This window comes from Festucalex cinctus, chromosome 8 (assembly GCF_051991245.1).
Source record: "Festucalex cinctus isolate MCC-2025b chromosome 8, RoL_Fcin_1.0, whole genome shotgun sequence".
Lineage (NCBI taxonomy): Eukaryota > Metazoa > Chordata > Actinopteri > Syngnathiformes > Syngnathidae > Festucalex > Festucalex cinctus.
In genome coordinates this window covers 28,909,136-28,923,257 of record NC_135418.1, presented here as the reverse complement: position 1 = coordinate 28,923,257, position 14,122 = coordinate 28,909,136, and the positions used below count along the sequence as shown (strand labels likewise).

At 37.8% G+C, this 14,122-nt stretch overlaps 2 protein-coding genes across 8 annotated transcripts in view; one reads left to right on the top strand and one right to left on the bottom strand.

Moving 5' to 3' along the window:
• The first annotated feature begins 204 nt into the window (after positions 1-204).
• Positions 205-14,122, top strand: part of agtrap (angiotensin II receptor-associated protein) — a 26,263-nt gene continuing 12,345 nt past the window's right edge. Inside the window, exons 1-5 of one of the 3 annotated variants that reach the window (XM_077530005.1) lie at positions 205-395; positions 1,673-1,707; positions 1,871-1,979; positions 3,238-3,448; positions 7,381-9,368. In XM_077530005.1, the coding sequence (XP_077386131.1) occupies positions 369-395; positions 1,673-1,707; positions 1,871-1,979; positions 3,238-3,448; positions 7,381-7,454 (456 nt within the window). In that variant the 5' untranslated portion in view covers positions 205-368 and the 3' untranslated portion in view covers positions 7,455-9,368. The other 2 variants (XM_077530004.1, XR_013284653.1) reach the window with 2 other exon arrangements.
• Positions 11,040-14,122, bottom strand: part of rnf207a (ring finger protein 207a) — a 21,634-nt gene continuing 18,551 nt past the window's right edge. For all 5 annotated transcript variants that reach the window (XM_077529998.1, XM_077529999.1, XM_077530001.1 and 2 more), the window contains 5 exons: positions 13,725-13,910; positions 13,601-13,652; positions 13,397-13,514; positions 12,372-12,467; positions 11,040-12,294 (listed from right to left, as the gene is read on the bottom strand). In XM_077529998.1, coding sequence (XP_077386124.1) covers positions 12,234-12,294; positions 12,372-12,467; positions 13,397-13,514; positions 13,601-13,652; positions 13,725-13,910 — 513 coding nt within the window. In that variant the 3' untranslated portion in view covers positions 11,040-12,233. The remainder of the gene's footprint in view (positions 12,295-12,371; positions 12,468-13,396; positions 13,515-13,600; positions 13,653-13,724; positions 13,911-14,122) is intronic.

Genomic DNA, 14,122 nt, shown 5'->3' with positions numbered 1-14,122 from the left:
GACTCTAAAAGATCCAAATTGTGAAGCTTCTGTGTTGCTCTTCTGGTATGCTAATCCTTCAGTTTTCAACAACATCATATGTTTCATTTTTTGTGATAAAGTAGGAAAAAGGAAATGTGTTTGATTTTTCAAGGGAGGCGGCACAGTTGGAGGTTGAGAGCGGTGGGGGGGGGGGGGCAGAAGGGTGTTGTGAGGGTGTGCGTGAGTCACATGGGAAGCAGTCAGGGTGCCGTCACATGGTTTGTGTTTGCAATCCGAGGCTAACAGGGGAAAAAAAAAAAAAAAAAAAAAAAAGAGAAAAGTTTGCGTTGCTGTGCTGTTTCCTCTTTTTCAAACTCTCAAAACAGCTTTGAGCTCTGCTGCCTGTTATGGAAATTCCTGCCATCAATCTAAAGGTGAGCCTTTCTTTTTAAAACTCTTGTTTTCGTCTCTTCCGTGGCGTTTTTTTTTTTTTTTTTTGGAACACTACCTTAAGAAAAAATAATAATAAAAAAGGTTGAGGTTTACCAAACGGTATTTTGAATTCCAACGTAGTCAAACGGACGTGACGAGAAGACGACAAATGCCCGCCGAGAGATTCTTGATGACATTTTTGGATATTGCTCATGTAACTGCTGCTTTAGTTAAGGCATCGTTTTTGCAAACGATGGGTTGAGGGCACAAAAGTGAAACTTGGGGGAAGTCATCATAAATCTTAAATCTCACTCATAATATTGAAATCATTGTAATATTTGGAATTGTTTTACATGGAGTCTCAGCGAGTTCTTAAAATTGTCCCTCATGTTTTCTTCTTTTGTGTTTTTGCTCGTCTTGGTTTGGTTTATGTGTAACCTCGAGCATGTTTATTAAAAAGATCTTTTTAATCGTACATTTGTCTTTTTATCATTATTTTTTATGATTTATTTTTATTAAATTATTTTTCTTCCTCCTTTACATATTTTTACATTATTTTTTCATTTTATTTTATTCCTTATTAAAATTATTAAAAAATAAATCATTGTTTCATATTTTTGCTTTACAACTGTAAATTATTTTTTTTGTACAATTTTTATTTAATTTTCTAAAATGTTTTATTAGATTTTACATGGTTTAGTCACATGGTTACAGTATATCATTGTTACTGAATTATTTTATTATTGAAATTGTTCAAGTTCTTAAAATTGTCCCTTATGTTTTCTTCTTTTTTGTTTTTGCTCGTCTTGGTTTGGTTTATGTGTAACCTCGAGCATGTTTATTAAAAAGATGTTTTTAATTATACATTTGTCTTTTTATCATTACTTTTTATTAAATCATTTTTGTTGTAATTTTTCTTCATTTAAAAATGTTTACATTTTTTCACTTTAGTTTATTCCTTATTAAAATTATTAGTCATTTTTTTTATACTTTTGTTTTAGAGCTGTAAGTTAATTTTTTTGTACTTTTTGTACTTTTTTTTTTTTTTTCTAAAATATTTTATTAGATTTTACATGGTTTAGTCATGGTTACAGTATGTCATTGTTACTGAATTATTTCATTATTGAAATTGATCATTATTTGTATTTATTTTTATATTGTTAGCAATTCAATTTCATTGTATTTGTTAGCATCACAACGAGCCAATTTTATTTATTCCTCTTTAATTATTAATTTTGGTGTGGTTGTTTGTTTTTGTGTGTTTTTTTTTGTCTGTCAGGCCATCGTTCTGGTGCACTGGCTGCTTACAGTCTGGTGAGTGAACACATTTTTTTTTCTTCTTCACAAACTTGAGGAATTTCTCCCCTTGTCGACCTCCAATAGGTCACGCGCACGCGCACGCGCACGCGCAATGTTTGTCTCCGCCGCGTACATCGCGTCGGGTGATTGTGTGGCGTTTCTGTGTGTGCGTGTCCAGGGGATGCATGGCGTGGCTGCCCACCTCGTTCGCCTGGGGCAACTTCAGCGTCCTGGCCGTGGGCGTGTGGGCCATCGCTCACAGGGACTCCGTCGACGCCGTTCTCATGGTGAGCGAATGTTCGAACGCCCGAATCAGCTTTTTGATTTGGCTTGTTGTATCTCACTTTTGGGTGCGGTTTAACAAACAAAGATGTGTTTTTTTTTCATTATCGGGTCAAAGTTAGGATTGTGGTTACACTCGTACTTTGGTTTTTAAGGGTTCAGTTTAAAATGAGGGAATAACGACTCCGTTGAGAGAATTCAGAGTTTTGTTTGTAAATAATTTATCCACGGTGGAAGATCGTTTCTAAAAACGCGCAAAGACTGACAACTACGCAGTAATGACTTGTTGGACAATATAACATTTTCAACATTTTGCTTTTGTGACTAAAAGAGGGCCAAGTGACACACTTTGTTGTCATTAGCATCAGCTGTTATTTAGCACAGTTGCGATGTGCCGTTAGCTAGCTATCTAGCTAGCTAGGCCTGAAAATGTGTTTATAGAGTTACGGTTAGGTTTAGTGTAGTTAGGGCCCAAGTTCAAGTTATGGTTAGAATTGTGGTTAGACTCATACTTTGGTTTTGGTTGCCATTTTTAAGGGTTAAATTTAGAATTAAAGAATGTGAATTCAGAGATTTGTTTGTAGATAAATTAGACACGTTGGAAAATGACTACTGAAAACGTGCAAAGACTGACAACTATGTAGTAATGAATTCTGTTCATAAAGCCTTTTCAACATTTTGCTGATTTTTTGTGTGTGTGACTAAAACAGCGCCAAGTGTAGTGACACACTTGGTGCTCATTAGCATTAGCCATTATTTAGCATATTTGCTAGATGCAGTTAGTTAGCCACCTAGCGAGCTAGCTAAGCTAGATAGATGGATGGATAGATAGATAGATATTCATGAAAATGTGTTTATCGGGTCTGGGTTAGGTTTAGTGCAGTTCGCACCCCGGTTCAAGTTATGTTTTACACAAAGTTATTTACTTCCCACATTACAGAATGTTCTGGAATTGTTTGGAACCCTGACTGAGAAGGTACTAGGCCAGGTAGCTTCGTGGTAGTTTTAGGGACGAAGGTTGTGTTTGCACTTGTGGCCTGTTTAGGATCACAGCTTGGGCTAGGACAAAAGGATAAAGGTTTTTGTTCAAGACAGGACTAAGGTTCTGGACTAAAGGTTAGCGTTTAGCGTTTCAATGCAGGCTGATGTTTGGAATAGAAACTTTGGATTTTTCAATAAAGGCAACAAACTTTATGGATGTCTGAGATGACGGAGAAAAGAGACCACAGTTGACGTTCCTCCGCCATTTTGCTTCCTGCGCAGTTTCTGATCGGGATGGCCGTGACCATCCTGACCGACATCATCCACTTTGGCATCTATTACTCGCTGAGTGATCTGGCGTCCCAGAATGGACGGGACGTGTTCCGCTTCAGCGCCGGCATGGCCATCCTCAGCCTGCTGCTCAAGCCCGCCTCCTGCTTCTTCGTCTACCAGATGTACCGCGAGCGAGGGGGCGATTACAACGTCAACTTTGGTGAGTGGCGCCCGCTGGAGGGCAGCAACCAGTGCAATCGATCATGAGACGATACCACTGTGGAACTCTTGGTTAAACCCCAACTCTCATGGTTAGGGTTGGGGGTACAATACTCAACTCTCAACTCAACTTTATTTATAAAGCTCTTTAAAAACAGGCATTGCTGTATACAAAGTGTTGTACATGAAACAGAAATCGGTTGTGCACAAGAACAAAGCTAACATTTTAAGCGAGTGACTAAAACTAGACAAAAATGTTGAAAGTTGAAAAAAAAAAATGTTATAAAGACCAAAATGCCAGAAACAGGACTAAAACTGAGACTAAATTTAAAAATGGCAGACACAAGGTTAGTTTTATAGTTTGGGCTGCTTCTGGTTTGAGATAATTTACAGTACAGTCAAACCTCGGTTTGCGAACGCTTCTGTTCTCGACCAAATCGGTTTTCGACCAGAAAATTTGAGAATTTTTACGTCTCAGAACTCGTCCAAAAAAATCGGCTCTCGACCAAACTGAAAAAAGCCCAGCGTACCTGAACGTGACTCAAAATAAAATAGTGTCTATTTCTACCCTTTTCTATTTATGGTAAATAGTATACAGTGCGGTTTATGGTGTAAAATAGTTTAAAAAAAAAAAAAAAAAAAACTTGGAAAAAGTTTTTTTTAGACTTGGAACGGATTAAAATTATTTACATTAATCATAATGGGAAAAATGGTTTTGGATTTCGAACACTTCACTTTTAGAGCAGCCTTCTGGAACGGATTATGCTCGAGGTTTGACTGTAGCATCTAATAAATTGGTTCCTTTCCCCTTTGTCGCGGTGCAATGTAAATAGCCAGTGCCTGTAAATGGCGAGTGAGCGCGTTTGAGATGTCGCGCAAACTTGATTATTTACAGTCACAAGACTGTAAATAACACGAAATATCTGAGGCGCACCACGTGAAAGCCACTTTGCCACCGCGGAGACGCAATTTCATGCAAAAACATTGGGTGGGCCGGGAAATTGTTTTGATCCCACGTGGACTGAAGTGCAAGTGCAAATCTTCTGCATGTCTTCGCAAAGTGAACTTGCGGCTCTCGTCCATTTCCTGGTCAAGCAAGTGCACTCGGCCTGAGGCCAAGTCCATATCAAAAAATAAAATAAAAAAAAATCATGAAGTATACAAGGTTATTGTATAGATTTATGTGTCAATAATAAAACCATTCGTACTTGTTTACAACCGCTGTAAAGCATTCACCTTTTCGTTTATGTATTTTCATCTTGTGTTATTTTTACAAGTCTTGGGACTTAATTGGCTAACAACAATAATAAAGTGAAATAACAATAGAATAAATTAACATAATAGCAACTGAAAAAAACAGTAAGAACTACTCACTGTTCCTGTGCGTTTTTGGACTCTTGGGGGCAATGTGGTGCCGCGCATCCTCGCTTAAATCGAGTTGAATTCTATTAAAATAACTCGTTTTTCACACATTGGGAAGAATTTGTGCTTTTGTGTAGTGTTAGCGCATCTGTGGGTTTGTGTTCCCACAAGACTTGTGTGTGGATATTCGTTATTCGTTCGTCGATGCTAACTTCCTGTTAGCATTTTCTAACTTCCTGTTAGCACTAGGCGAGCTTTGTTTTCAAAACGAAGCATGTTTTGTATTTAAATATACAGTGGGTGTAATTCTTAACGATGTGTATTTGGTTTTACAGTTGACTCCAACTGTGGTGTCATTAAAACAGCTTAAAAAGGACGTTTAGGGACAACAGAATAACCAGAATAACATTATGCTACACACTTGCTAGTTGCTAATGCTACGCAAGCAAAATGGTGCATTCAGGGTACTGTCGGAAACTTCGGTTTTCCTCGATAACATTATTAAATAATAAGCCATTTGGGCCGATTGTTTGAAGGCCAATAATCGGCCGATTATAGTCGGCGGCCGATTAATCGGCCGGGCCCTATTTGTGATAATTTTTTGATTAACTTGCTTGGCTTAGTCGTGTTCTCGGGTAGGGTTGATAGATGTGTAGGAGAAAGGATAACTTAAAATATTTCAGTGTTGGGGTTAGGATTGTCTCTGTGTTCCAAACATTTCGGATTTGGCAAATATCCACTACAAAGAAGTGGAATAAAGAGTCGAGCAGAGCTGGAAAAGCAGCCGACGTTTCCCGGAGACAATTTGGCCTGATAGAATTTTTAGTGTTTGCGTGGCACTGGCTGATTGAACTGCATATTGATGTTCTCGATGCTAACGTCGTCGCCCCAGCAGGGGCACCCAGCAGACTCGAGATGATGATTATTATTATTATTAGCTTGTGTAGCTAGCGACCGGCTTAATGTGTCTTAATTGGCACCCGAACGCATCCAATTAGCATTTCGGAGTTCCCCGCAGGCCAAAAAAAAACAAAAAACGTTTTTAACGGCCTCGCAATCAGCCGGCTGCCGCTTCATCATCAGGCTTGACTAAACTTCTCACGACAACGCCTGAAAATCTGACGTCAGGTTTACTCGCTTTGTAGTAATGACAGCGACTGCTTCTGAAAAAACGAGCAGAAACAAGTCAAAGGCATCTGTTCCTCAATTTCCGGAGAGATTAAGGGAAGTGAAAACCGACCGTATCTTAAATTAGCTATGCAGGTTTAAAGAGATTATTTTCTCAAACTCAAAATGCTGCATACCAGTTAAGAGTGCCGGGATAAAAAGTATTTTTATTCAAATATAATACGGTTTCATGGCAGTCATTGCAGGAAAGCCAAATGGCTGATATCAGAATTAAATTTAAAAAAAAAAAAAAAAAAAAAAAAAAAGTATTCATGATTGATTTAACAGTAACCCATCAGGTTAAAAATTCAATATTTTTGTATAAATATTTCAAACGTGAGAAATTAAAACATTTATGAAGTATAATCAAATGTAAATATTCATAGTTGATAAGTTGAAATAATAAATATTCATTTCACACGATTGAAATATTTATATATAAAAAATACACCTAAAGAGAAGATAATCTATTTGCTGACAGAGTTAAATTTAAAATCCTGAATATTTATTACTATGAAAAAATATTTTTCGGTTAGAAAAAAAATTACATTATGTATTATCAAAGTTAAATTCAAACCATGAATATTATTTTATATTGATGATTAAAAATGTTAATATGTATTTGAATATTTGTTGAAAAAACATCCTGTATGGATGACATTTTTAGGTTTAAGAAAGAAAACTAATATTAAATTGTCAATACAAATATTAATACATTTATGACATATAATCAAATGTAAATATTCATAGTTGATAAGTTGAAATAATACATATTAATTTCACATGATTGAAATATAAAAAAAATACACCTAAGAAGAAGATCATATATTTGCTGACATCAGGGTTCAATTTAAAATCCTGAATATTTATTACTATGTAAAAAAATGTGCCAAATGTAAATGTTAAATATTAATGAGAATTTTTTGGTTTGAAAAAAAAAGGGAATTACATTATGTATTATCAAGGTTAAATTAAAACCATGATTATTTTGTATTTATGATTAAAAATGCAAATATGTATTTGAATATTCATTGAAAAAACATCCCGTCAGAATGACATTTTTAGGTTTAAGAAAGAAAACCAATATTAAATTGTCAATGCAAGTATTCAGCATTTAGAAATAAAAACAATAAATATTAATTTAACGTTACTGAAAAACACAAGCACCATCTACAAAATTCCGTTTTTGAAAGATCAATATTGGGAAAGGCACTGAAAAGACATTTTGTGTCAATAAAAAAAAAAAAAAAAGCATGTCTAAAAATATTTGTGTGTGCGCGTGAACGTGGACAATTTTTCCTCATCTTCCTTCCTCGCATGCCACGTTGCCCCCGTTTGCGTCTCCTTCTCATGCCCTCGTTTGTCTCCTCCTCCCTTCCCCCCTCTTCACCTTTGACCTCTCAGACTTAGAGACCTCAGTGGACAGTCGCTGCACGACGGACAGTGCCGACAGTGCGTTTATCGGACGCCGCTATTGACCCCCTCCCGACCCCCCTTTCTCTCCCTTCCAATTCCCGCTCTGCGGCAGGAAGTGAGCTCATGAACAGGGAAGGACCGCGAGGACACTTTCATTTTTTTCTCCTTCTCGTTTGTTTGGGTATTTCTAAGCATGTGTGTGCGTGTTTTTCTTCACACCTTGTTGGTGCTTCTTCTCATCATGTATTATTCATGCCTCCAATCTCTCCTGTGTGTGCGTGTTAGTGGGGATCTTTGCACAGCAATAATAACAATAATAATAATACAGCGGTGCCTTGGCATACAAGTAAACCTGGCTTAGAGGGATGGAACGATAACGGCAAAATCGTGATATCGCGGTATTAAAACTGCCACAATATATCGTCGTCGTCATGTCACGATATTAAAAGCAGCACATCTGTTTTTAAAAAAAAGTCGGATTGATTTCCATTTGTGCAGTTTTAGCACCCTCTGGTGGCTAATTTTTTAGTGCAGTTTAATTTTCACAAGCATGTTTTGGCCCTTCTATGTTTCAAATCAACGCTAATGGTCAGATCATAAGGAACATAATATATTTATGAGCCGAGTCATATTTGTGTGCCTCAATATATATATTATATTTATATATATTTTTATATATATTTATAATATTTTTATATTTTACATTGCTGTAATGTACAAAAGCACAATATAGTGGTTTTTGTTTAGTATGAGTTTTTTTTCGGGGTTTTTTTTTTTTTTTTTTTTTTTAAACAATATTTTGACCTTTTTGTATCGCCAACCTCCCCACAATGTTGTAATAATTATGGTATTGTCATCTTCATATCGTGATATCATATCACAATGTTTGGATATCGTTACATCCCTACTGGCTTAAAATGTTCTTCTTTTTTTTTAAGATAAGAGTCGTCATTCTGCCATTATTTTTGCTTAGTAGACGCAGTTTGTAAAATTAAAAAAAAAAAAAAATGTATGACTGTATGTGTGTATTTTACTGCCCCCTGGTGGCTATTACACACACATTAAAAGGAGCAGCACAGTGTCCATTACATCAAAGCAAATAATGTGACAAAATGTTTTAATTCTTAGCACTTTATCTAATTATCAGTGTTTTTATTAATTAAAATATTATAGAATTTTATTTATTTATTTATTTTTTTAAGGGCTGGGTATCGATTAAAATCTGCTCAATCAATTCAATTTCGATTCACAAGAGTTCAGTTTAATTTGATTTTGAATATTTATGGAACATCAATTTTTCTTAAAGGGATACTTGACTCACTGAACAATTTTTAGCAGTAAAAAAAATTCATATTTTGTCCAGAATGAATTTGATAACTTCATTGTTTTTCATGTAGAATTAATATTTTAAAAAGTAATTTTTCTACTTGCTGTCGATTGATGATGACATCACCTGTGCTGAGGAAGTAGCTAACGACCAATCATGGCTCACCTGTTTTCTGGGTTCGGCCAGCAAACTGAGCCAGGATTGGTCGTTACCTACTTCCTTAGCACAGGTGATGTCATCATCATCAGTTGGCAGCAAGTTAAAAGATTAATTTTTAAAGGTATTAATTGTACGTGAACATTTTTTTTCTTAACCCAGCCCAACTATTTTTTGTTCTGAAAATATTTTGGAAAGGGAAACGCTATGGTATTTTCAATCATTTGAATGTGGAAAAATGATTTATTTTCAGGTACAAAAAAAAACAAAAACAAAAAAAACTTGTATGAAGGCACCGCCGATAATAATTTCACTCAGCTGTGAAAAAGGCGTGTCCAGCTTTGTACAAACCAAAATAAATGTGATCAACGTGTTCACTCTCGACAAGTGCTGATTTTCAAATAGCGACGGAAGACACGAAAGCAAGAATCACCGACAATCCGCCACTAGGTGGCAGCGTGGCGTCATGGTTGGCGTCATGGTGGGCGTGTCTTCGTAGGTTTCCCCTCCATGAGCCGAAACCGAGACGCGTACCAGTCCATCGACCCCCAGCAGGACGCGTCCACCAGCGCCGCCAACCCCTTCAACCAGGCGCAGGACACCAAGACGGCGCGGGCGTACTGACACCCGCTGCACGCTAGCGCCACCTGCAGCCCGGGACCCAGTGCAGTTCCGCCACCTGCCTGCTGGATTGATACGAGTATTATATTGATGTTTGTTATTGTGTTTTTTTTTTAAAGTGTTTCCACATCGTTATTGTTCATTGTCAGCTGCATTTATTTAAAAAGAAAAGTTTGTTGTATGTTGGACCAAATTAACAAATGTATATACGACATATGCACTCGCTTAACTGACTGTTAACATCCTAGCAATAAAAATTTGAATTGTTTTTAAACACGGCATTTGTTTTCATGTTACTTATTTACTGTACTGGATTGTAGTTGTTAGCTTCAGGCTAACAGTTGCTGCTGCTGTGCGACTACTTTTACTATTATTAAAAAACAAAACAAAAAACACAATTTTACTTGGAGGAGAGTAAAACGCAAAAGTTCGTCATTTTGTTATATGGTAAAGGTGAAACTAAAAAGCCTACAAATGTTTTTGATATGTCAACAATACACTTTAGCACTGAATGATAAATAAAAAAGTGAATTTTCTGTGAGACTAAATGTTTGTTTTTGTTAAATTTCTCAGCATGCTAGCCTGAAATGATATTTATATTTAACGAATTGTAAAATTATAGTGAACAAGGAATAAAACATCTTGAAAATGTTTCAAACTCGACAACCAAACTAGTCAGAGAGTTCCTCATCTAACCAAAACATGAAAAACAAATCATTAGCCTGCTAGCATATTTTTTCCAATTATTATTTTTTTTACTTAGTTATCAAATCAATTAAGAAAGAAAGAAAGAAAAGTGTTTAAAAATGGGTCTTTTTTTTTTTTTCTTGTTTACCGAAAATGTTGAAATATGACTTTTGGCAACTAAGCTATTATGCTAACGGAATATGCAAAATATGACTTTTGGCAACTAAGCTATTATGCTAACGGAATATGCTATCTGAAACGATTTCAGTCCCTTGAGGGCTCGCTGGCGTGATTAAAAAATAAAGCGCTGCTCATTATCACATCATATGCGTGTTCTTCCCTCTCAATCGCTTCTATTTGCTCTAATTGTATTCTTGTCTTTCCTCGCTGACCCAAATTCCCCCCACCCATCGTGAAGATGATTAAACTTTCATTTTATCTTCCTCCTCCATCTTTAATGCTCAATTACGGACCGAAAACTTCTCCCGAAACTGCAAAACCGCGAGGCGGAAAATAAACTTTCCGTTGGCGCGGATGGAATAACCTTCCGAGAGGGAGAATAACGACGAGCGCGTGATGAACGACCTCGGGGAGGCGGGCGGGCGCGGGAACACGGTCGTTTGTTACCGCTGCTGTCACAAATGTGTTTTTAATGAAATACCTTCTCGCCGCTTCCCTCCGGCCAAACGACGACTCGATATTTTCCCCGACTTGCGCTGCTGTCAATGAAATGTTAAATAAGATTTTTTCCCTCCCATTAGTCACAACCTCGTTAATTATCCGCAGCGCACCGAGCAGGTGCTTTTATTTGGACAACATTATGCAATGAACGAGATAAGACGACGAGGCACACGTGTTGTGTTTCTACAGAATGATTGTTTTTATTGATTTAAATAAACGTTTAATATTTGGCATACATATTTGCTGTATAAGTTGAACACCTGAAGCACAAACGCAAACAAAAACATGTCCATCTTTCGAAGACCCACAAAAACATCTCAAGAAGCCTGAAAAGACACAGGAAGTCAGCCATTTTGCTATGAAGCGGCCATTTTATTTTGGATTATGTTGGCCTAAGGTCATTCAAGGACAAACTGCTTCTCACAATTGTTTATTAATTAATTCAGCCCCCAAAGCCAACCACTTAACAGCATGAATTTTTGTAGGTAGGTCTATCATGATTAGCCCCACCAAAAAAAAACAAAAAAAAGTGTCAAAGAGCCATGCTTGAAAAGATACAGTAAATCTACAGTTTTGCTTCGAGCGGCCATTTTAGGGTCATGTTGGCCTGAGGTAGGGCAAGGACAAACTAATTTTCCCAAAAAATTGAGTTGACCCACACAAAAAAAAGTCTTAAAAAGCCAGGACTGAAAAAGCGCAAGAAGTCCGCCATTTATGTTTGAAGTGACCATTTTAGAGACATTTTTGCGACTTCCAAACTTGCACAGTTTCTACAGTTTTGCTTTGAAGCGGCCATATTTCGGTTTAAGGTCCTTTAAGGACAAACTACTTTGCAGGATTTTTTAAAACTCAGCCCACAAAGTTGGTTCCACTTTTCAACAAGAAATTTGGTAGACAATTGTGTATCATGAGTAAGCCCACAAAAAAGTCATGTCTGAAAATTAACAAAGTCTGCCATTTTTTTCCCCCTTGTTGAAGCAGCCATTTTAGGGACATGTGTTAACATAAAAACATGCCTTATGGATTTTTGGGGGGAAGTTCCGCAAACAAGATTCCGAGAACAATATATTTCTATCCTGAAATGACCCACAAAAAAACAACAACAGGGGTCGTATGCTAACAAACTCCTACAAATTCTATCTGCATTATTCATTGTGCCTTGTGACGTGTCCGTATATTTATTAGGAGGTCATTCGCACTCAGCGGCGCCTCAAGCGACAATGAAGTGCGGCTCTGACGGCGGCGTCACCTCGTCGGCCACTTAGCACCGCATTCTCACCCACTGACCGCCCCCGCTCACAACTGGGAGAATGTCACGTACGCGACGTGACGTGACGTGCAGCTCCAGGTTGGGTCCGACGTGCCGGCACTAGCGCACGAGCGGGTGGTTGGCGCTCTTCGCTTGTTCGGGGACGCACGTCTGCTCGTCACTGTCCGCAGCAAGAGAACGAGACGCACAAATTTTGTGGTCCCCCAAGTGACAGTACATGACGGGACTCGTGCTTACTTGTCTCGATTCTCTGCCGCTGTGATCGCGCTATCGTCGTAAATCTTCAACATGGTTTCGGTGCGGTCGTCGCGGCACTCTTTGGTCTCCTGGAGCCTGCCAAAAAAAAAATGTTTTTACATCAAAGCAATACAAGTCGTTAAATAAACGTAATAACTGATAACAATTGTCTCAACTAATATTACCCTAAAAATAGAACTGAAAAACGGATGTTGTCTAAAAATGGATTAAAATGAGTTTGAAGTGTTTAACTGAGCGAGACGAATCCGTCTTTTCATGTGTGTTGTTTTTTTAAAGTGATACTTTTCTTATTTAGCCATTTTTTGACCGGTCAAACATGAATATTTTGCCAATATTAAATTTGATATTTTTCATTATTTTTCACGTACAATTAGTACCTTTAAAAGCACATTTTGCAACTTGCTGTCGACCGAAAATGACATCACAAGTGCTCAGGTAACCAATCACAGCTCAGCTTGTGAATGTCACATGACTAAACCGAAACTGAGCTGTAATTGGCTAAAAGTATGTTTGTATCTGTTTCCGTTTTACAGCAATTAGGATTACAATATAGCTAAGTTTCATCAATATTCACATTCCTGGTGAAAACACTCACAAAAAGAGCTTGTTGCAACATGGCCCTGGCTGATATCTTATACTCTGTTGCCACCTGCTGGCTGTTTTTTTTTTTTTTTTTTTTTTTTTAAATAACTACCATTGTTTAAAGCCAACCATTCATGTCAGAAGCCGCATGAAAGCATTCTGTATACTCTTCTAAAAAAACAAACAAACAAACAAAAACAACGTGTAAACATGTTTTTGGGAGGGAAGGACAAAGTATTAAAAAGCATTTTTAGACGGTTTTGGGATTGAATAAGTTCAATCAATTCATGTTTAAAGAAGTCAATGATTTCAATTACACGGATGAAAGGAAAACGTAAAAAAAAAAGAAAAAGGGGGCGTAACATAAAGTATATCAAGGAAAAGAAAACAAATGACACTTATCACGGCACCAAATACGCCACCTGGGTTCCAGCCGCTCTTTGACCTTGGCGATAGACAGGATGTAGGGGCTGATCTGCCTGGCGATGGTGGTCAGGTAGGAGTTCTCCTGCTTCAGCTGCATCAGGTCGTGAAGCTGAGCTGCAAGGGGCCAAACGTAACGAATGAAACGGTGCACTCGCATAAACACAGACAATAAAAAAAAAAAAATGTCAGCGACGACAAACCTTCATAAATCTCCTGCTCATTGGTGACCCTCTGAAAGGTCTCGTCCCAGATCTGCGAAGGGAAAAAAACCCGTGAGGGTGATTTTGCCTCGCAAGATGGAGGGGGGGAAAAAAAGATGGCGACCTCTTCGAACATGGCCCTCATGGTCTCCACCGTGGTGTACTGCGACGCGATCTGGCTGTCGATGTGCAGCGAGCGGTCCAGGATCTCGCCCATTTGCTCCGTGTTGATGATGGAGTGGTGCTTGGTCAGGTCTCGGTGCAGCTCCTGGACCTGGTCCTTCAGGCTCTGAATCTCGGTCTGAAGAGTCTGCGGATGCAGAAAATAATTTGAAAATGAAGTGAAATTGTGTACTTTTTGTAGGAATAATTGTAAATATGTTATCATACATTTGCTGCAGTGAAGAATTGCTTCTGCTTGCAATGAAGAACTCGCATTCACATGTGCTCGCTATACGTTATCTTAACAGAAGACGACTCAAGAAGCGCAAGAATCACAACAAGTAACGCAGCCGAACGGTT